The 24864-nt window shown below is 35.4% G+C and overlaps 1 protein-coding gene across 1 annotated transcript in view; it reads right to left on the bottom strand.

Annotated features, from left to right (window-relative positions):
- The window catches only part of MDGA2 (MAM domain containing glycosylphosphatidylinositol anchor 2), an 849182-nt gene that overhangs the window by 196123 nt on the left and 628195 nt on the right, over window positions 1-24864 (bottom strand). Inside the window, exon 7 of the mRNA XM_025391973.1 lies at window positions 24514-24843. Coding sequence (XP_025247758.1) covers window positions 24514-24843 — 330 coding nt within the window. The remainder of the gene's footprint in view (window positions 1-24513; window positions 24844-24864) is intronic.

A 24864-nucleotide genomic window follows, 5' to 3' on the forward strand; every position in this document is an offset into this window, starting at 1 on the left:
CAACAGATTCCATCTGTTAATTGAAAACCATACAATATTATGTTTCACCATTTCCTCTTGTTCACCACTTCAAAACAGCCATCAAATCTTGTTGTTTCTTTATTTAAAACTATGTCTCATATCTGCCTGTTTCTTTTCATGGCCATAGGCAGTTTTCTCAGTAGAAGTCATCATTTTATCTTCTTGTAACAGCATCCTAAGTGGTCTCTCTGTCACTAGCCTCATTCTTCCAGGCTTCCTGCTGCCCTGTCTAAGCTTTATCATCATAAACAGTTTTGTTCCTGTCACTATGAAGACTACAAACCTAGATGAGAGTGCTTGTCACAACACTGGTTTAGTTTAAAAAACAACCTGAAAACAGCTTAACGGAGTTGTTAAATAAATCATAAAATAGTTAAAATAGTTGAAAAATAGAATATGACACAGTCTTTTTAAATGATGATGCAATAGACCTATATATTGATAAGGCATTTATATTAAGTGGGAAAAGCATGTTAGCAAGTAGTATAAATAGCTATAACCACTATTATTCAGTGGGTAAAACATGTCACTGTGCAGTATAAAAGTTATATCTAATTTTTATATATTAAATAACTAGGTATTAGCTGCTCTTGGCTCACACACACACACACACACACACACAGAAGTAACTATGCGAGATGATGAATATGTTAACTTACTTCACTATAGTAACCATTTTACTATCCATATGTATCCCATAATATGTTGCAATCCTCAAATATATACAATAAAATTTTTTTAAAAAAAATCTCAATGAGTGTTAACAGAAGCTTCTTGAAGGGTAGGCTGTACATACATGCTCTGTCTTTATATTGTTATCATCTAGCACACCATCTCTCACATACATAGAGTACAAAATTTTACACAGAATATGTACATTAAGTAGCAAGGTAATTGGGCACCAATTCAGGGAAGAGGAGACTTACATAGGGAAAAGTCTAGAGGAAAAGAAATCCTAGAAAGAACTATACCGAAACACTAAGAGTGGTTCTCTCTGAGTGTGGGATTACTGATAAATTTTATTTTCTTTATTTCCCTCTTTTTTTTTACTGTTTAAATAATATATATAGTACATATTAACATATTACAGGGCCCAAGAAGCCCAGAAAATTTTAAAATGTTAATTCAATCTATTTCCCAAAACTTATTCAATGAAAACTTCACATTTTAGTAACACAAATGTTTCACTCTGGAAATGATACTCTGAAAACATAGACTGAGAAATGCTTTTCTAAAATCACTAACTCCTGTTAACACTCCTTTACTGAAGTTTCACCAACTAGTTAACCTCTGAGCCCTTGAACGAGGAGTTCTTTTCCATGGTCAGAGCGTCTGGCTCTTGCTGTCTTCTAGCACCCTCTGTCTGCCCCATGTGTTGAAACTCCGTTCAAATCTTACTCCTTTTGTAACCCCAGGCTGACCTGGTTACTTATTCTTCCTGAATACATACTACATTGTATGTTTTACCCATTTAACTTGTCCTTGTGACTTTGTCCTGTATTTTCTTCTATGTTTATATCCCTGACTAGGCAGCTCCTTAAAGGCACAGAGCCTTAAGCTGTCTCTAAAGTCTAGTGTCTTGCTTTCCTGCTTGGCACAGATAAGAAAGTTGTGAAATAATTGAGAAAGAAACAAAGGCAGAGCAGAAGAAGATGGCAGGAACATAGGAAACTAAAAAGCTATCAAATAATAGATAATAGAGATAAACATAATCGATATGAATCTGTATTTTGGAACAAATGTGATAAATAATAATGAAATATAGTAATTCTACAATTAGTAGCTCATACAAGTAGCATAATCTTATGCAAAATACATTGTTAGAATACATTTCTGATGCAGATCCGGAGATGTGTGGGTGTGTGAAAAAGTTAAAGAAGTCAAAAAGATTCTTCCAGTTTTCTTTTTTCTTTTTTTTTTTTTTTTTTTGAGACGGAGTCTCGCTCTGCCGCCCAGGCTGGAGTGCAGTGGCCGGATCTCAGCTCACTGCAAGCTCCGCCTCCTGGGTTCACGCCATTCTCCTGCCTCAGCCTCCCAAGTAGCTGGGACTACAGGCGCCCGCCACCTCGCCCGGCTAGTTTTTTGTATTTTTTAGTAGAGACGGGGTTTCACCGTGTTAGCCAGGATGGTCTCGATCTCCTGACCTCGTGATCCGCCCGTCTCGGCCTCCCAAAGTGCTGGGATTACAGGCTTGAGCCACCGCGCCCGGCCTCTTTTTTCTTTCATTTAAATATTTGAATAGATAAGTTATGAATTATTTTTAAAAAACACAGAGGAAAGAGGCAATTTGAAGACATGAAATTTAAATTTATCATTTGGTTTTTAGGTCTTAAATCAAATTATTTAAAAAAAATTGTCTCATAATGAAAACATATCAAATTTAGCATAAATATTTGAAATGTCTATACCATGTAAGATCCACATTTATGCAATGTACTTGCTAGAAAAATTCACTCCTCCTCTACTCCCTCCTTGGCAACTGATCATGCACCCCTTACCATCTCATTAAAACCTAATCACCCTTACCCCACTCAATGTCAATATCCCATCCCGCCACATGCTTTAAAAGGATTAAAGCCTGTTATCACTTGCCTGCTACAGCATGGCCTTTTAAAGCCTGTAAACTCCCCTTACAATTCCCCTATTTTACCTGTCCTAAAACCAGACAAGGCTTACAGGTTAGTTCAAGATCTGCACCTTATCAACCAAATTGTCTTGCCTATCCACCCTGTAGTGCCAAACCCATATACTCTCCTATCCTCAATACCTTCCTCCACAAACCATTCTTCTGTTCTGGATCTCAAACATACTTTCTTTACTATTCCTTTACACCCCTCGTCCCAGCCTCTCTTTGCTTTCACCTGGACTGACCCTGACACCCATCAGTCCCAGCAGCTTACCTGGGCTGTGCTGCCACAAGGTTTCAGGGACAGCCCTCATTACTTCAGTCAAGCTCTTTCCCATGATTTACTTTCTTTCCACCTCTCTGCTTCTCACCTTATTCAATATATTGATGACCTTCTTCTTTGTAGCCCCTCCTTTGAATCTTCTCAACAAGACACACTTCTGCTCCTTCAGCATTTATTCTCCAAAGGATATCGGGTATCCCACTCCAAAGCTCAAACTTCTTCACCATCCGTTACCTACCTCGGCATAATTCTTCATAAAAACACACATGCTCTCCCTGACGATTGTGTCCGATTGATCTCCCAAATCCCAACCCCTTCACAAAACAACAACTCCTTTCCTTCCAAGACATGGTTAGTGCAGTCAGAATTCTTATACAAGAGCCGGGACCGTGTCGTGTAACCTTTCTGTGCAAACTACCTTACTGTTTTAGCCTAGCCCCCATGTCTGTGCGCAGCGGCTGCCACTGCTTTAATACTGTTAGAGGCCCTAAAAATCACAAACTATGCTCAACTCTCTAGAGTTCTCATAACTTCCAAAATCTATTTTCTTCCCCCAACCATTGCTCAGGACAACACTTATGCTGATAAGGTAGCTAAAAAAGTAGCCATCAAAAGGCATCAGATGCCATCACTCAGGACAATGCTTATGCTGATAAGTTAGCTAAAAAAGCAGCTAGCTTCCAACTTCTATCCCTCAAGGCAGTTTTCCTTCTTCACATCGGCCACTCCCACCTACTCCCCCGCTGAAACTTCCACCTATCAATCTCTTCCCACACAAGGCAAATGGTTCTTAGACCAAGGAAAGTATCTCCTTCCAGCCTCACAGGCCCATTCTATTCTGTCGTCATTTCAGAACCTCTTCCATGTAGGTTACAAGCCAGTAGCCCATCTCTTAGAACCTCTCATTTCCTTTCCATCATGGAAATCTATCCTAAAGGAGATCACTTCTCAGTGTTCCATCTGCTATTCTACTACCCCTCAGGGATTGCTCAGGCACCCTCCCTTTCCTACACATCAAGCTCGAGGATTTGCCCCTGCCCAGAACTGGCAAATTGACTTTACTCTCATGCCCCGAGTCAGAAAACTAAAATATCTCTTAGTCTGGGTAGACACTTTCACTGGATGGGTAGAGGCCTTTCCCACAGGGTCGGAGAAGGCCACCGCGGTCATTTCAGACATAATTCCTTGGTTTGGCCTTCCTGCCTCTATACAGTCTGATAACAGACCAGCCTTTAATAGTCAAATCACCCAAGCAGTTTCTCAGGCTCTTAGTATTCAGTGAAACCTTTATATCCTTTACCGTCCTCAATCTTCAGGAAAGGTAGAATGGACTAATGGTCTTTTAAAAACACACCTCACCAAGCTCAGTCACCAACTTAAAAAGGACTAGACAATACTTTTACCACTTTCCTTTCTCAGAATTCAGGCCTGTCCTCGGAATGCTACAGGTTACAGCCCATTTGAGCTCCTGTGTGGACACATCTTTTTATTAGGTCCCAGACTCATTCCAGACACCAGATCAACTTAGACTGCACCCCAAAAAACTTTCATCCCTACTGTCTTCTGTCTAGTCATACTCCTATTCACCGTTCTCAACTACTCATAAATGCCCTGCTCGTGTTTACACTGCCGGTTTACACTGTTTCTCCAAGCCATCACAGCTGATATCTCCTAGTGCTATCCCAAACCGCCACTCTAAATTCCCTCTTAAAGTAAATAAATAATCTTTGCTGGCAAGGCTATGCTGAACCTCCTTGGGCACTCTCTAATTAGATGTTCTAGGTCCTCCCAATTCTTAGTCTTTCAATACCTGTTTTTTCTCCTTCTCTTACCTCGTGTCTTCCATTTAGTTTTTCAATTTATACAAAACTGCATCCAGGCCATCACCAATCATTCAATACGACAAATGTTTCTTCTAATGACCCCACAATATCACCCCTTACTACAAAATCTTCCTTCAGCTTAGTCTCTCCCACTCTAGGTTCCCACGCCGCCCCTTGAAGCAGCCCTGAGAAACATCGCCCATTCTCTCTCCACACCACCCCTCAAAAATTTTCGCCACCCTAACACTTCAACACTATTTTGTTTTATTTTTCTTATTAATATGAGAAGGCAGGAATGTCAGGCCTCTGAGCCCAAGCCAAGCCATCACATCCCCTGTGACTTGCACATATATATGCCCAGATGGCCTGAAGTAACTGAAGAATCACAAAAGAAGAGCAAATGCCCTGCCTCGCCTTAACTGATGACATTCCACCACAAAAGAAGTGAAAATGGCCGGTCCTTGCCTTAAGCGATGATATTATCTTGTGAAATTCCTTTTCCTGGCTCATCCTGGCTCAAAAAGCTCCCCCACTGAGCACCTTGTGACCCCCACTCCTGCCCGCCAGAGAACAACCCCCCTTTGACTGTAATTTTCCTTTACCTACCCAAATCCTATAAAACGGCCCCACCCTTATCTCCCTTCGCTGACTCTCTTTTCGGACTCAGCCCGCCTGTACCCAGGTGAAATAAACAGCCATGTTGCACACACACACACACACACACACACACACACACACACACACAAAGAAAAAAGAAAAATTCACTCCTAAAAAATGCAGATACATTCTCTAACATACAGTCTCTACACAGCCCTTGATATTTTTTTGTCTGAAATGCTACTGTAGGAGATGTAATCAGAGAAACTGGAAAAACATGATATGACACCAAAGTTTCTCATTCCAAATGTAAATAAATAGACAAACGACTAGAACAAATTGCTTTTCTGTCAACTTTTCCACTGATCACAGACTGTAAAATAAAGCAAATATAGAAAAAGAAAATATTTTCATTTCTTCATTGGGAAGGCAGCTGAGAAAATTTAATCTTTATTCTTTACTTAGAAAATGGCTTAAAAAGAATGCAGAGGTTTAGTTCATTTGAACTATGCGGAAAAATATCATGCTGTCTGAAACAAAGACATCTGAATGGGCTTTTTATGGAATTATTGGTTTAAATAGATGACTGTAGTGTACTTTAATAGTAAATATTGAAACAAAAGCTATATTTCTTTCAATATAAGAATCATAAGAAGCTCAGTAATAAATAGAATTTTCCTCTGAAAGACAATCAGACTCATATTTCCAAGAATCCTAAAATAAGCATGGCACTAATTCAATTATACCTGAATTTTGGAGGGAAGTACTTTATAAAAGATATGTATGTTCTCAAGTAGAATGTATAGTCTACATTTAACATATAAATAAATAAAACTTCAGAGATACTGTGTTTATGAAAGTTACCCTTAGAGAACAGAATTGAATAATTCCCATCCTGACCAGATATAAACAAATGTAAAAAAGTACAACTAAAGTAAGTAGTAAATGTGTCAATGCAAATAATCCAAATGAACCAAATCTGTGTTGTGTGTGTGTATGTATGTATGCGTGTGCACACAGGTGCGTTTCTTCAAAACAAGAGATGGGTTAAAAAAATTGCTGTAGACTTGATGAGTTTCATCTTTGGTGATCTGATTGAGACTCCAAGGTAAGCAACATCTTTATTTCAGAGCACAGTTTTAAAGGAAAGATATTCTGTCACACTTGAGTGTTGTTTCAGTGTTTGTGTCAGCAGTCCTCCATCTCTTCTTTGCTAGCACATTTACAGATTGGCTTCATAAGCATGAGACATGCACATGAATATACTCAGATTTTGAAGTTTTGAGAAGTCACAAGGTAGTTTTACATAGAAGCAAAGAACTGAATAATTTGCGTTTGCAACAACTGTCAATGGCACATCAGTAATGATAGCTCACAATAGGATAAGTAAGATAAGCCTCTGGTTAAGTGAAATTGTCAGTATGCTTGTTGTAACTCCACTCATTTCTCTTCCATTCAAGAAAGTACATTCAGTGTAAGTGAGAATAATGTCATGACTGTAATATGTATTTTAAAACCTCCATACATTAATATTTGAAATGTTATAATTACCATATACCTCACAGCTGATATGAACACACCACTGAGATTTGGAAGAATTGCCTTAAAATACAAAATTTATAAGAACACAGTGGCCACTGGAAAATATTCATATAATGATATAAGGCAAATTTGAGAATTTCATTCAATTTAAAAATAATTCCATTCCAAGTCAGAATAATACCTTTTAAACTAATATGTTGACCCATTTCCAGTATGATTATAACTGCGTGTCAATTTTTAAAACACAATAATGTGCGTTTGAGAGATGTTCAGGGTGACCAAAAAAATCCAAGATGCTAGATATTCCTCATTTATTAATGGACCTGCTGATATTTGCTTCCTTTTAGAGATCATGATTGGCAACAAATGGTTTGATGGAAGATGGCTAAACTACAACTCATTTCTTATTAAAGGAATAAAGGTTGCTATTGGATACTTACTAGAAAAAATTCTTAGTATATAAAAATGTGAAGTTAACATGGTGAGTAATATAGTATGCAGCACCTAATTTTTTTGTGTGTGGTGGTTGTTTGAAAATATGCAGAACTTGCCTGAGCCATAGGTTAATATAATAATATTATCTTGTTACACGTCCTTCTGGGCTGTCTTTCCCCTTTTAAATGAATTACTAAGATCTGACTGACTAATGTCTCTTCTTCATCTAAAAAAATTATTTACCATTTCTCACTTAAATCTTTCTTAAAAACCATGTCACTATATTATTTAAATAGCTACAGTAGTTTCCCATTTACCAGAACAGAAGGTCTAAATCCCACTGCTTGTTTTCCATCTTATTTGTCAAACCTTAATAAGCCATAGTGCTTCTGTGGAAAGCTCTCTATTCAGTTGAGGCTGGTCTTTTCATCTGCTTAACATACTTGACTTATTCAAAACCCCTCACCTTCCTTCCTTCTCTTCAGGAATGAGTTTGACCGCACATCCAATGATTGTTACGTTCTTTAAGGTCCAATTTAAATTTCATGTTGTATTTAGTCTTTCCTGATTTCTGCATTTTTATTCATCTTCCATGTCTCTGAATTAGAGCATGTCCAATTTATTCTGTATATGTCATGACGAAATGTACACTTACATATGTAACTAAAGTGTCCTGATGTGAGCATCAGGGTTTTATTATTTCTTCAGTAGCTCCCACATCATGTAATATTTTAAAGGTTTTTTTTTTTTTTGAGGTGCTTAATAAGTGGATTGATTGATGGAGCACCAATCAAGGTTACTAAGCAACCAAAGTAAGAAAACCATTGATTAATAATCAGCTCTTGATTATCCAAGGCTTAATTTTAAAGCATATAAATTTCAAGATCATTTTTCATATATGAACTATTTTCTTTTTTAATTTTAAATATCCACCAAGAAACAATATATTTTTGTAATGTTAGTACTTCTACTAGACTTTGATTTGGAGACAGTAACGATACAAGGAGGTAGAAATAATACGCTAAAATATCGGCAGCACTTGGTAATACTGAGTAATCTGTCCATTCCATGACTTTCCTCAATCAGCAGTAAAGGAAAGGCTAGTTGGCCTTATGATAGAATGTCCATGTGGATCTATATTCTAAGACTTGTATTACTTGCAGTCCTGTGTGAAAATGTTTCATATATGAAACAAGCAGTTATTTATAAATACATCTTCACACCAGATGGTATGCCTAGTGTTTTTGTCCATAATATGAATAAGCATAATACAACTCTTATCACACTCTAAATAAAAACTGCCTTTTTTTACACTGACAGACACTTTCAAGTACCTCACCCATAATAAATCAGAAGATGCTAACAAACCAGGATTGACAATGTTTACAAATCTAGCAATCGAACAGGATGAAAACCTACATTAAAAACAAACATGAGGTTAAAATATCACAGCATGTGCATTTGGAAGTTTTAAGGGGAAATGTCCGTGCATATACACACATACACAATGCCTATATTTGAAAGAAATGGGGAAATCTTATTAGAATGGCATTGTTCATTACTTGAAACATATGGGGAGAAATAGGTTCCTAGAGGGTAGCAACTCTAAAAGGTTTGGTATTGGACATGGGGAGCATGCAGTGCCATTCAATCAGGAAAACAGGTTTGGCAGGCAACAGTTGTGGCTGTTCCAACTTCCCTCACCCAGCAGGTGTTGCTATGGCATAAGAATAGTCTCTGAGGGATTCAGCAGAACACAAAGTGTAAGATGAAAGAACAAAATAGAAAATCATTCTCTGCGTGGCATTCATATTTTCCCTGCTACTCAAGCTACAAGACCAGTTGCAAATAAACACAGGTTCTATTCTTGCTGCCTCATGAACAGATAAGTGAATGGAACTTCAGCTAAGGTTGCTAAGGTACTATTTGGCTAAGATTTCAAGTATCTCGAATTGTTATGATTTTCATATAATTTGGTTTTCTAACTTGAGCTTATAATAAAACATTTTTAGAATAATTAAAATAAATCTCTTAAGAGAATGTCCTAACCTCTTTGGGGAAAAAAAAAAAAAAAAGAAACATAAAAGCAAATATTTCTTTCTTTTTTTAACCTCCCTGACTTGTATGTTTCTCATATACTAAAATACATAAATAAATAATCATCACTAATTAAGTATATAAAGTCTCACATGTGGAAAACTATCTTTTTTCTGAAACATGTAAACAGGAGCAAGATATTTCAACTTCTTAAAGAATTATGTCAAAATTGTAGTAAGCAACAAATATATATTAGATTGAGAATGTTGGAGGGGACTCTATAAAAGAAACACTGGATTTTTTTTGCTATAATAAGAAAGGGGGGCCAGGCACAGTGGTTCACACCTGTAATCCCAGCACTTTGGGAGGCCAAGGTGGGTGGATCACCTGAACTCAGGAGTTTGAGACCAGTCTGGCCAACATGGAGAAACCCTGTCTCTACTAAAAATACAAAAATTAGCTGGGCGTGGTGGTGGGCGCCTGTAATCACAGCTACTTGGAAGGCTGAGGCAGGAGAATGACTTGAACCTGGGAGGTGGATGTTGCAATGAGCCGAGATTGCGCCATTGCACTCCAGCCTGGGCAACAGAGTGAGACTTAATCTCAAAAAAAAAAAAAAGGTAAATAAAAGAAAGGGGGTATGATAGAATGCAAAACATCAAGTAAAGCGATGAGATACTTATTTACTAAGAAATGACTAGGTCATTCCATGAAGAACTAGTAACCTATAACCATTTCTGAGAACTAGAAACCAATTCCCCAAATTAACTTTCTTAATCAAGTTTTAGTCATGTTTATTATTTTTTCAAATAATGCAGAGTAAATCTGAAAAACTATAATTATTTATATATAAGCAGGCAATAAAGAATTTTAGCCTTAAAAGTTGGATACTGCACTCCAAACAGTTTATTATACAAACCACAAATAATAGGCAGGAGGATCCTATAGCTAAAAAGCCAACTAAGATTCGCAAATTCCTACAGTTCTTATATTCCATAACATATTTGCATCCTTGCCTACTTGCTCTTAGAAATGGTGCCATGATTTATCCAAATACACTTTTATACATTTATACAAATGTATTATCCTTTAAATTAATAGCAAGCACTCTGGGAGTAACAAAAGCAGAGTCACATATGTTACAATTTGTACCCAATGTTAGAGATAATACCAATTTATTTTAATCTACATTTTTTATTCCCTTGAATCAACAAATATGCCTAGGACTAGGGGCAAGACTGATAAATTTGGTTATTCATTATCTTCAATTACACTATGTATTATGAAAACATTTATATTTCACAAGAACTACACTTCACAAGAAGTAAGACTTCTTGTAGCTGATAGTTGCTAACGATTATTTCCAAATTAAAAGATTCTTTTTAATAAACATGGAGAGTTTGGAAGGCTTGTAAATTTACAAGATTAGAAATTTGACTTGGGCTCAGGTTGTAATCCACATGCGAGCTGTGTAACCTTGGCAAAGGGATGTCTTAATTTTAGTTTTCTTGTCTGCAGATTAAGCTGATGAAAAGAAGAATTTAATGAGTAATGATAAAATGGCACAATGCTCAAGAAAGTGTCCTCTAAACACTTTGAATTTTGTAATATATTTGTAAAGAGCAAGACTTAGGTCTGGCTGCCTAGATTCAGTTCCTAGCTCTATCACCTACTAGCTGGGTGACCTTGGGAAAGTTGGCTAGTGTGCACCTTTCAGTTTACCTAAAGTGAGCATAATCGTACCTACTTCACATTTTTTAACACTCATAACCTCTTAAGCCAAGGTATGGCATACAGTAAACACTCAATATATTAATATGTTAGTTATTATGATGTTTTCTTATCACTGTACTTTGTGTAGTATCAATAACCATACTTCATTATTATGCATACATTTCTATATAGAGGGCATAGATTTTGTTTTATTCATACTTATGATGTCTCAAGTACTGAGCATAGGTACTTACATGGTCAAACAAAGGTTTATATAATTCAAATATATAAATATATTTATACCTATATAAATACATTTTATTGCTATTGTCTGTTGTCCAGGAGACGCATTTTAGATGAGGATACTATTTGAAGAAAATGACATTTTAGAAAAGACAGGAATAAACCTTTTCTAATCTGAATAGTCAGACGCATTTGCCCAAAGCCATCCAAGGAAAGAAGATTGCATTTGTCTCCCATTAGACATAATAATTTGATCCATATGTTTGGTTAATATAACAAAATGGCACATAATACAGATATCTCAGCTCTCATTCTATTTCTCTGAAATAATGAGTTTTGGACATCTCTATATACATCTACACCTCCTTTACAAGGATAACAAAATGTCAGTGCTGTCCATTTTTACAAAGGTCAAGGTGTTGCCATGAAAACCAGGGACTAGTAACGTATCAGGAGCTGTCTGATCATGTTAATTATGGTATTGCTTTCTGGTGGATAAAGGAATTCCAAATTAAAAGGAAGATAAGCTATAAATTATACATTAAAGGCATTTTATAAAAGCATTGAAAAAGAAAGATGCTTTAAAGTAATTCACAATTTATTTTACTTTCTGGAGCAACTGTTGCTCACAGTGGTAAACTCTTCAACGCAGAACGGCCAGAAAAAATCAATTTTTTATTACCTTTGCAATAAAAAGGCCATTTGTCTCCTTGTAGAACCCACGTGACATTGTTAGCTCTCTTATAAATGATCACTCTGGACAATGCCTGTTTTACAAATTCCCTAATTACACCACTGATTGTATACCACTGAATATGCCTTATCCTGTGGAAATAGACACTACTGCCACCTTAATAAACATTTTGACATAAAACGAAGCTGGCTGTCTCATCCTTTGTCAAGAGCAAAATGAAACAACCAGTGAACACAATGTTCCATCAACGGATCAGGGTCACATGTTCTTTAGAGCAAATGAGGTTTAATTAACAGATCCGATAATAGATAACTGGTTAATTAAAAAAGGAGTGTCTTCTTATAGCTGCATGAAGGCCTTATTAACAAATATTCTACTGAAGCATGATTGCATTTTACAAACCATTCTGCTAGTCTGTAGAAGTATATAGAAGTCTACAATAAACTTATGGACCTGATTTTAAAACCACATAAAAACTTATATAATGTGGTTGATTGGAATGACAGACAACTCATTCTGCGCTAATATGTGAGTGTGAAGAGTTTAAAACAATTTTTAAATATGGTTTTATGCTGCATTTTATTCCCAAGAAAGGACATTTCTTTTTAAATGTCAACTGTATCTATTTTGTTTGCAAGTATTATTTAGATAGCCTTGGTAAAAGTGGACTACTTATGTTTCATTTGCAGTGGACTGTCATTCATGCTAAACGGATTTTAGACATAGACATTTCAACTGCTTTTCATTTTATTATTTCTACTTCACATATTTAAATTACCAGCATACAGATACAATTCTTCCTTGATATTCACAGGACATGGAGATGGAGGTGGGGGGAGGTATTGGTTTCAGACCACATCAGATACCAAAATCTGTAGATTTTCAAGCCCCTTATGTAAAATGGTACAGTATTTGAATATAACCTATCTCATCTTCCCACACATGTTAAATAATCTCTAGAGTAGTCATATCTAATACAATGTAAATGCTATTTAATAGCTATACTATATTAGTTATTTGTATAATTTTTATTGTTGTATTTTTAATTGTTTTTCTTCTGAATACTTTTTAATAACTTTGACTTTTATTTTAGACTCAAGGGATACACATGCAGTTTTGTTACATGAGTATATTGCATGATGCTGACCTTTGGGGTAGGAATGATCCCACCACACAGTGAGCACAGTTCAAGACTGATTGAATTGATGGATGTAGAAACACTATATATGGACAGCCGACTGTATTTCATTTCATATTCTGCATAGAATCTTTTCAAAAGTGCAGTGACAGTCTTCTCATTTCACACATTTTTGGTCTAGTGATTATTGCTGACAGACCATCTATACAATTTGGGAAATTCTGACTTCTTTACCCATCATATACTTGGAGAGGAGTCCACTGCTCTCAACTCTTTCCCTCCCCTGCAAATCATTGCTCTGCAACCTTTTCTAAAGCTTTTGGTCCTGATCCTCAGTATCCTCTTGGGCTAAATTACACCCAACAGGATTTGCCAGGCTCCAATTCCTTAATCAAATAGGTCAGAAGGCAGACACAATGTGTTTTGAAGTTTCTAAAATGGATTCCCTCATCAAAAATACATTTCTCACAGTGTATCTCCAGAGCCTAAAATCTCATTACTTGATAATCTTGTGCCCCATGATCAACAGAATATGTCATCACGTGATCCAACTAGAACGTTACCTGAATCACCTCTAGAATATTGCAACACCTGTCTACAACGACCATTTCTTGTGTGTTCTGTGTAAAGAACCCAGGTTCTTCAGCCAGAATTGACCTATGTTCAACACTTTATGTCACTACTTAGTAACTGTGATGTCGATAAAAGTCAGGCCTATGCTTTCTACAGCTTAAGCTTCTCATATGTAAAATGAATATAATCACAAAATCTGCTTAAATGGTGTCCTGAGGAGTCAATGAAATACCAACTGTAAAGTGTTTAACCTAGCAACCAGAATGTAATAAGCGCTCCAAACACCTTAGTTTTTCTGTCTATTTGTAACTTACTTTGAAATACTTCAGCATATGGCAACACTTTGTATCTTAAATTTGGTTTTGACACGTGTGTTTCACAAAACTGCATGCTTACAATTTATGCATTTTTCTGTTTCTGTTATATACTGCAATAAGGGTTGAAAAAATAATTCACCATAAACGATGTGATCTTCATTTGTGTGCTGTAAATTTTATTGTATATTCTAGCGATGCTGTTAATATTATACTACTCATGTGTATACACTCCAGTTGCAGTTAGATAGCAATTTAGAAACCCAAACCATGGGTCCACTATTTTCAGGCAGCTAGGAGAAGCCAAGTATCATCTTGAGCTGAACCAGAGAAATTTTAATGTCGCATGATGTTGAATATGTTCTTCTGTGGTGAAATAAATACTATTAAAGATATTTGCATTGGTTAGAATAAGTAAGATCTCTCCCAACTTTTGCGAGCGGGATATGGGGCTAGCAAGCAGAGCCTAACATCCTAACACTCTTTGGAGTCGCATCCTTGGAATATGGCTCTGATAATCTTGTGCCTCATGATCAACAGAATATGTCATCACATGATCCAACTAGAACGTTACCTGAATCACCTCTAGAATATTGCAACACCTGTCTACAACGACCATTTCTTGCAAAGCCTTTATCAAAGGGGTATGACTGAGTATTTGAATTGCCTGAGATAATAAAGGGAAATATTCATTTAATCTAAGATTCTAATGCATACTGCAAGCTTTCATACTGGATTTGAAATCTGAGATTTCAAGCTCAAGTCAAGATAAAGCTTTAGGAAGTGAACATAATATCTATACTTCTGGGCTCTATTTCCTTCTCTATAAAATGAAAGGCATTAGGTCATCAATAAGCCCTCAGTATTTTAAGTCTGTGCTAATAATTAAGACATGTAGGGATCTTTTAAAATCGTTTCATGAAACAAATATGTGGAGACCTGCACCAATAATCCTTTATTTTCTTTTTAAATTAAGAATAGATATTTAGAATATACCACATATTCCATAAAGGCACCACCAAAACCCAAATTCAAGATTTTCTACATTTTTCTAGTCCCTTTTCCAAACCTCACTGATATCTAACAATGCTGAATGAAAAATAATCAAAAGATTATGAAAATTAATTAGGTTCTTTTAAAACTGAAAAGATATTTATTGGCAAGCAGATTTGAGGGGAGAAGTTCTTTGCACTAATCATAGTTCTAGTTTCTATTTGGAACCCTTGAAAGAAAGAGCTTTAAGACATTCCAAACTGTAAAATGAAACTTAAACACATCACATACAAATTAAATCACTTTAGTAACTGTTCTCTCTGTTGCTAGGAGGTCTAGAGTTCTAGAGCTTTCACTACCACATAGAAGAAAATGGTGATGAAACTGTTAGCCTATGGATCCAATCATCATAAATATTTCTATTTAATTTTCTTTTTGCCAGTTGTGAATGGTAGGTTAGTAGTGTCATGGGTGACCATAAAAATCTGAAGTGTGATCATAACTACATTAGTAGTGAACATACCATTTCCTATATACCTCTATCTTCTTCTCTAATAAAAGACTTCAGGGTAGGTCTTGGTATTACAGCCTTAAAATAATATGCTGTAATGCACATTCCATTGTTAACTATAAATCTGGTGGAGGCATTTATTCTTTATCAGTGAATGGAGATATTTGTCACGAGTGTTTCTTTAACTCTAATACATTACTCACTGTTATCATTTTAAATGCAAATTTTGAAGCTAAAATATTATTTTCAGTCCTCATTGGAGAATTTTATATCCAGTCATTCAAAATTCAGATAGTTTCTATGTTCCCATTGCTTTCATTAGAAAATAATGAAGGGCATAGGAAGCATATATTGGGTATACTTTCTTATTTCTCATTGATCTGCTCTTATTTTCATATCACCTGAGAATTTGAAAAAGTATTTAATTTTATCAAATGAAGAAAGTCCCCAACACCTGGGACAGTAATTAGACAAAAGCAAATTAACCACTGTTAAACAAGTTGTAAAGTCAAACCTTTGTTCTGATATTTGGGGAAAATATTGGAGTATTTTCAGATGATAATTGGAGGGAAATTATAAATCCAATGTTCTTTCCATAGTAATACAGATTCAATTTTATGTGAAAAATTCCAATAGAAAAACATGTTTAATGTTTACTGAACGATTATAGGCCCATTTTTATATTTATGTCCCTCAAAATATCAATAATAAAATATTGATATAACTTATGCTTCTCAAAACAACTTGCAACTAATGACGTTTTAAATAATCCCTTTCACTCCTTTAAATGGTCTTCTTGAAAAGAGGATTCATATAATTGTCACCTTCTACAGGTGTCTATAATGCTACCTGTGGCTTTTTAAAGAAGATGCCACATAATCTGAGGATGTATGTTCTTCATACCAAAATACTCTATTTAGACTCTGATGACCTCTTATCTTGACCTTCCCATTTTCCCCTCTCCTCTTTTCCTCTTATTCCTCTGTCTCATACTGTCTCTTTCATACTCCCTCACTCTTTCCATATTCAATCCCTTCACTTAAATGAAAATAAGGGCTCACTTCCATTATCAAAATCTATGCATCAATATTACGGTTTCTGGGACAAATACAATCATTCACATTTATTTTCATGCAGATGAAGAAATATTGAAGGCTATGAAGATGCTCTAAATACAAAAAGCTTTCCACTGCATGATTTTTTTTTTTTTTTTTAAGATGGAGTCTCGCTCTGTCATCCAGAGTGGAGTGCAGGGGCACAATCTCGGCTGACTGCAAGCTCCGCCTCCCAGGTTCACACCCTTCTCCCGCCTCAGCCTCCTGAGTATCTGGGACTACAGGCGCCCACCACCACGCCCGGCTGATTTTTTTTATTTTTAGTAGAGACGAGGTTTCACCGAGTTAGCCAGGATGGTCTCGATCTCCTGACCTCGTGATCCACCCGCCTCGGCCTCCCAAAGTGCTGGGATTACAGGCGTGAGCCACCGCACCCGGCCGATATTCTTTTTTTTACTCAAATTAGAGAGCTTATTTTCCTTGATTTCCATTGATCAGTCTTCTCATTTGCTTCATGGTTTCTTCTTTTTGCTGTCATCTCCGTGGACAGTAATAGCTTTGCTTCTTATTCTCTTCTTGGGTGGGACCATCTGTTTCAAATTAATACAATCACTTGTGAAGTCTTAGTTCTGACCTTTTCCTGATCATCAGAACTGATTTTCTAATTGCTCACCAGAAGCATGAAGATGTTTCACCATCCCTTCAGCTACAGCTAATCTCAAACCACTTTGTTCTCTCAAACCTTCTCACAGACATAAATCCTTTATGTGACATTACTGTATTCTAAATGACCGAGGCATAACATTTTGGGATCATAGTAGCAAAACAACACACTTAAAAGGAATGGAAGAATTCATCTAAGCCGATGGCTTTCAACTATGAGTAGTAAATACTACTAGTGTGTATGTATGTGTATATATATGTGTTTGTGTGTGTATATATATACACACACACATACACACACACACACATATATATATGGCTGAGAATCAGAATCCTTTGTCCAAATATAATCTTACATAGAAGTTCTATGTATACAAGAGAAACATATTTCACTCTGATTGAAGTTGGAAAGGGAAGAAATGAGTAAAATTCTCTGCTGGTTATTTCCTTTCTCTCTGCAGTTTAGTAGCACTTGCAAATATTCCAAATTGCCATTAAAACACTATTTGGAAATCAGTTCTCCAGCTGATCCCATTGTTCTATAGATGAAAAGTTTTGAGGCCCAGCCAGACCAAAGTAATAAAGCTACTAGGAGGTAAATTTGGGCCTGGACTCTGCACTGCATTAGTCTGCCTGATGTCAATCAGGCTCTTTCTTAAATTGACTTAAGAACATTGGTCATTGACTTAACTGTCCCTTTATGAGAGGTTTTGAGGACTACTCAGCACCTTATCTGATTCCTATCTATCCATCCAGCTGAATAAGTGGTACCCTTCACACACAATCTGCAGAATTTTTTCTTATGCTCCCTTTCATTCATTCTGTTTCCTCAAGCTCTGCCTTGTAAATATTCCAAACCCGTGGTGGAGAGATAAGAAATCTAACATGCAAAGAGGTTAACTGACTTCTCAGATGTTGTTCCTGAGTCTCAAAGCTTTTTTTGTTAGCTAAGCTTTCTGTATCTTTTTTTCTTACCTAGCCACTATTCATAAAATATTGCTTGTCCCCATTGTCCAATTGTTTTTTTCTTTTCTTTCTTTTTTTTCTCAACAGCTCTCACTCTGTCACCCAGGCAATTTTTCTAATAAGAGTGTTTTGCCTTTCTCTTTTACATTATTTCCAAATAATTCACTGAATACTCTGTCACGACGTAAAGGTAGTCTCACTGTTTGGGAAACAGGAAAAGCTGTCTTTGTCAGATTGATTGTTAAGCCTTAAGAATGTCTTTTGAAACTCTCTTTTATTTCTCCACCATCATTTCTCTAATTGTCTCTTTTCTGAACTCTGAAGATTCACCAACTGAATAGGCCCCCAAAGCACAAATCAGATCATATTGCTGCCCTGATAAATACTTTGGTCATTCTTGATTGTGTGAATGTGAGCTAGTAAGATCTAATGAGATTCATTTCCTTCTAAGATCTAGTGCCTTATTCTTAATCCAGCTCAGATGCTACCTGCTCTATGGAACTCTTGTTGACCAGATTCAATAACATTATTCTGTATGTTCCTGTATAATTTCTATAGTTTATTAAAGCAAGTGCTAGATTATATCTGTTAATAAGATTTTGCCTCAATCTTACAAAATTTATTAATGTTTGTATAGAAAAGTAACAGTTATATGTGAGTTTAATTTTTTTACTAAGCCCATGAGGTTCAGCTTTGTAATTATTTTCTTTCTGAATTAATAGGTATCAAAAGTGTAGGTTTGAGGTCAATGCATTATAGCCTGTGGGCAAAATATGGCTACCACCTGTTTTTGTAAATAAAGTATTATTAGAACACAGCTGTGCCCATTCATTTATTGCCTATGGCAGCTTGCCCATTATCATAGCAGAGTGGAATAGTTGTGATGGAAACCATATGGCCTGAAAAGCTGAAAATATTTACTATCCAGCCCTTTACAAAATGTTTGCCAGCCTCTGATGTCCATCATTAATTCAGAGGCCATGGATTGTACTTCACAATTTTGGATTCAAGGAAAGAAATTGTTTATCTGTTCAGTAACTCAGATGCTAATTACATAACTTTTGATTTCAGGGTAGCTTCCTCTGATCAAAGGTTTGCCAGGGTATTTTATGTGATAATCTTAGGACTTCTACTTACATAAAATAACCTATTCCTTACTATAGCCATTCTACAGAACTTCAGTTTTAATCAGCAGAATTTCATGAGTTTCTATTTCTCCTTAACTGGGAAAAGGACAAGGAAGCAAATCCAATTAAGCGGACTTAGTAATTTTTTTCTGTTGCCCTCCTGTTTACTAACTATTCTTCTTTCTTGTGTACTGTAGTCCTGTCCTGTGTTATCAACAACTGTCGTTTTGCAGATGTGAATACTTGTACAGACACTGGTTAAATAAAATAATTATAGTAACTAGATGGGTGGCAGCAAACTAAAATTTTGAACAGATTTTCTCAGTTCCTATGCCTATGCTTCAGCTTCTTGTTTAAACCTCTAAATTTGGATCCACTTTCTGCCTATAAAATGTCCATGTGCTCTAACAAGGTAGAAAAAAAAAATTATCAGAATGTGTATTGAGTCTTCTGCTATATTTGTCCACCAGATGTCTCATCATGGGAATTCCACAGATCAGCAGTTTCACTGTTTAGGTTTTCAAGGCATGATGCAGATGCTTCTGAGTTTACTATAAACCTACAAGTTTGTCAAGTCATACGAAGAAATAAATGCAAGCTAATGAGCATCCAAGGAGTCTACCATGGAATAATACTGTAAGAAGCAATGAGATATTTTGCAACAATGCCTCTGAAAATTAAGTCTACTGCTGTATAACAATTACTTTTTTGCAAATGTGTGACAATCAAGTGACAATAATTAAGAATTTAACTTTCGTCAAAATTTTAGGCTAAAATTCACATGCATTTTTCAGCAAATATGTGAATTTTTTTTATTTTGTAAAATCGAATTATAGCCATTAAAGTTTCAGTATATTTAAATTTTAATTGAAACATTTATAACAATTTTAAGTTACCTACAGTCTAGCCAGATAAAACATAGTTTCAATAATAAAAAAACTATAAAGTTGTGATAAACCAATATAATTTGCTTATATTCCTATCAGTGAATATCAGTCCTACAGTAAAAACAATAATTATCACTTTAATATTCTTGAGACTTTCTTTATCCTATATATTCTGCCAAATATATCCTCCTTCCACTGTCACTAGCACAATGCTACTTTTGTCAACATTTATCTCAAATGTCATTTCTCTGTGAAAGTTTCTTATATTCACATGAACAAAAAATTCACAATTTCTACAGAAGTCCGAACAAGCTTTAAGCACAGTATGCAACCACTACATATTGCCTAGTTTCTACGTAATCTGTCTTGACGATTTAGATTTTAAGCTCCTTAAGGGCAAGGCCCATTTGTACTATCACCATATAACACAGAGTGTGTATGCAGCAGTAATACAGGAAAGAAATCTAAGGGAAACACTCATTTTAAATAAAAAAAATACTCCCAATGAAACAATTTGCATGTTTAAAGAATCAGGAGGAAAAAGGTATCTAATATTCAATTAATGTGAAAGACAACCTATAATCATATATATCATAGTTTTCATCACTCAATCAAATTCAAACTCCAAAATACATGAGGCCTCTCTTCTCTCTTCTTTCCTTTTCTTTCTCTCCCCTTCCTTCTTCTCTCCTCTCCAATCTGCCTTGCCTTGCCTTGCCCTGCCATACCTTGCCCTGCCCTGCCCTGCCCTGCCCTGCCCTGCCCTGCCTTGCCTTGCTTTGCTTTTATGAGACAGAGACAGAGTCTTGGTCTGTCAACCAGGCTGAAGTGAAGTGGTGCCATGGTAGCCCACTGCAGCCTCAAACTTCTGGCCTCAAGAAGTCCTGCTGAGTCAGCCTCCCACAGTGCTGGGATTACAGGTGTGAGCCACCATGCCTGGCCCTAAACTGTCTTTGAAAATCAAATCACTGTGTTTTAAGAATATGAATAATTCTGTAAATTAGGATTTACTTCCCTGAAATATTTTGTATTTCAATTTTAAAAGTCATCAAAAACATGTTGAAATGTGGCTCTGTCATTTAAGAAAAATGATTTTCTGTCTTAGGTAAAAATGCCTTGTGGTACCTCAGCCTCTACTTTAAAAATATCATTATATGTCTCTTAAAACATAGCAACACTCAAATTGAATGATGAAGAATTAAAGAGAGAGGAAAAAGAAACAACACAGTAACAATTGAAATTCGATGTAAGATTTTATATGAAAAACAAAAAGCTCAGAAATGTTCAAAATGTTTTAAAATGTCACTCCAAAATGCCTTATATTTAACATAAAGAAATGCTTAGCACACAGGTAAGCTACTGACCATTTGGTCAATGCTTGATTTCCTATAATAGAAATACTAGCAAAACCAAGAATCTAACACATCACCACATATATATTTATGTCTTACATCATTGTTTCTTTTTCTTTGACTCACTCACCCCATTTGTGCGAATTTCCTCAGTATCCTCCAGGGTTCATAAAATTGATATAATCCAAGATTTCCTTTCATGCTATAGCTTATTCATTTTCACTGTTCAAACTATATCCTAGAATACATCTATTTTCATATTAAAGCACTTCAGTCCTCAATAGTATTGGGATAAAAATCATTTTAATGATGTCAGTTGAATCATACAATCTCAGATTTATAGAACTTTATACTGCATTCTAGTATTCCACTCTATTGTAAGCAAACTGGAACATCAAAAGTCAGTTTTGGCTTGAAGACAGAATATGTAATTGTCTTCAGTAACTCATTCTTTAGGTTAGGCATCATCTTTTCTAGGCCTTCTATCACAATACAATCTCCTGGTCCATCTAGACTCAAGAGTCTGCCATCTGTGTAGCCACACTAAGAAGAGTCCCAAATTTGCCTTAATGCTCTAATGTTGCCATAGTGAATTTATTAATTTTTGAACAAGGGGCAGGCATTTTTATTTTCACTGGACACCACTGATTGAGAAGCTGCTCCTCTGTTTGGGAGTGATAAAACATTAAGTCACTATAAATTTATCAATCAAATAACTTTAAGTCAGTAAGGAATTAAAACAAGGGTAGTAAGCGGAACAGTAAATGTCTATATTACAGAGACAATGGGAGGAAGGAAAACCTAAAATGAAAGGCGTATGTATAAATTAGTCATTTTCTTAGTTAATAATTATCTATTTAGTACCTTCTATGTGCCACGTATTGTTTCGACTATTGAGATTATAGCAATGATTGATGCAGACAAAATCTCAGACTTCGTGGAGCTTCCACTCTATGGAGAAACCACATCTATCTATAGTAAGTGGGGGCTTTCCAGGGGCAGTGTTTTGGAAGAAGACAATATATTTCTTTTATCTCCAATAGTGCTACCTTTGGTAGCCAGGAAAATTAATGAGAGTTAAGAAAATTTAATGATTACAACCAATCTCTTATTACTAATCTTGAATTTTCTTTAAAGGATTGTTGGACATTTCACAAATCAATGTTGGTCATCTTTACTATTTTGTCCCATAAAACACATAGTTTCAAACAGGCCATATAACTAGTATATTTAAAAATAAATGTTAGGGCTCGTTTTGTGAGCCCTATATATAATGCTGCTTTCTTCTCTCCATTCTGTGCTCCATCTTTTGTCTAAGTTTAATGGTATATAAACTATGCTCCCATCAAAGGAGTTCTTTTAGATAAAAGCATTGATTCTTTGGATCTGAGCTTTGTGTCACTGGTTCTGCAAAGGAAACAAGAAAAAAAAACAAAAAAAACCCAGCAAAACCCAACCAAACAAAGCAATGGTTTTGATTAAGTCTAGAACATTTCTGGAAACTATCCCTCAGAAAATGAGGACAAATTATCCTGGATCTACAAAATTGCTCTTACTCTCTTACAGGAAATATCATATTGGAATGTCATATAGTACAGTTTACAGTGTCACCTAGCACACTGAGGTGAAGAATCAATGGATATTTGTTGATTGAATGAATACATAAACAAGTAATAACTGACTGTGTATATCAACAGTTTTCCCTCAGAGATCCTAAAAGAATCCCTCTCTTAATGCTAGCACCAATGTTTAAATGTCAGTTAAAAAAAAAAAAAGTTTTTTTTTTGTCTCTAGCTTTTTTTTAAGCTAGAAAAGAAATAATGTCCAAACACAAGTAATTTTCATCACCCTAATTTCCTTTTGTTTTAGTTATAGATGAAAAAAATTAAATATCTTTTAGGAACAAAGCACAATTGTACAAAGTTACCACACTTTTGTCAGCCTGAATCATAAGCTTCTATTCTTAAGAAGTAAAATCAATCCAGTGTTCACTGCAATTTGGAACCATGAGAAGGCACAAAATTATAGGTGAATACCTCAATGTACAAGATACAAAATGCTGCCTGATCATGTGTCTACTACATTTGTCTCTATGTTTTCAACACATATTATTTATCTTGAATGATGTAAAAATCTTCCATTAAAATTCAATTTGGTAACAAGTTGGCAAAACAAATACAGCTACTTTGGAACTCTGGATGTGTGCTGATTGTGCCTCACAGAATCACAGGGCTTTAAAGTATCTGAATGAACCCTCCTCCAACAAATCCCTGTAATTTTCCTTGTCAACAGATGTACATTTAATCAAGAAAAAACTAATAACATGTTTTCATTTTTAACTTTAAAAGAAAGAATTTCACTCCAATATATTTTCGTACTTAACTATTTTCATTATGAACAGATTTCACCATATGATTCTGCAAAAAAAAAATTACATCTGACTACAACTTTAACATATCAATTTTTGATAGTGTAGGGTACATTTCTTACATATTTTGCATCTGAACAGTCTTAAATTATCTCAGTATTTTCTTCTTAGCACTATGTATTTATGCTTTCTTTAAAATGTCTGAAAATTGTCTTAACTCTAGACATTTGCTGTTTAACTTTATTAATATAATTTTAGATTCTGCAGAGTATTTTGATGAAATACTAGTATTATTAGAAGCCTATATCTATCTTAGTCAATGCTATTAATTTTATTTGGATAATTTCTGTAAAATCTCATGTAAATCCAAATCAAAACAGATGAAAATGGTATTTCAGAACCTAATATTCATTGAGCATTCAGAACATTATAATTTTGTTTTTAGGAAATGTAAAAGGGAAAAAATATTGTTAACTAAAAACTACTTGATCTGCTAAAATTCAATTATTCTAAATGTGAACATCTTTTACATCATAAATATATGCCTCTTACCTGTGCTGCTGGATATATTAACATCGATACTGATATCAGATATTCCTCCTCCCTTCAGAGATGCTACACATGTGTACGTTCCAAAATCCGTGAATTTTAAATCAATGATGTCTAAGTTTGTTGTTCCTGGAGAGACATCAGGATCAGTCTGTGTAATGACCATCCGCTCAGAACTTCTTAATGGACGACCATTTTTAAACCAACTAAATGTTAGCTCCTCAGAAGGAACAGCTTCTACTTGGCAAGATATTTTCACCTCACGGCCAATCTGGATGTTGTCATCTTTGTGATAAGGATCTGGTGTGATCCAAAATCGTCCTTTTTTTAATGCTACAACATAAAAATTCCATA

Source organism: Theropithecus gelada, chromosome 7b (assembly GCF_003255815.1).
Source record: "Theropithecus gelada isolate Dixy chromosome 7b, Tgel_1.0, whole genome shotgun sequence".
Lineage (NCBI taxonomy): Eukaryota > Metazoa > Chordata > Mammalia > Primates > Cercopithecidae > Theropithecus > Theropithecus gelada.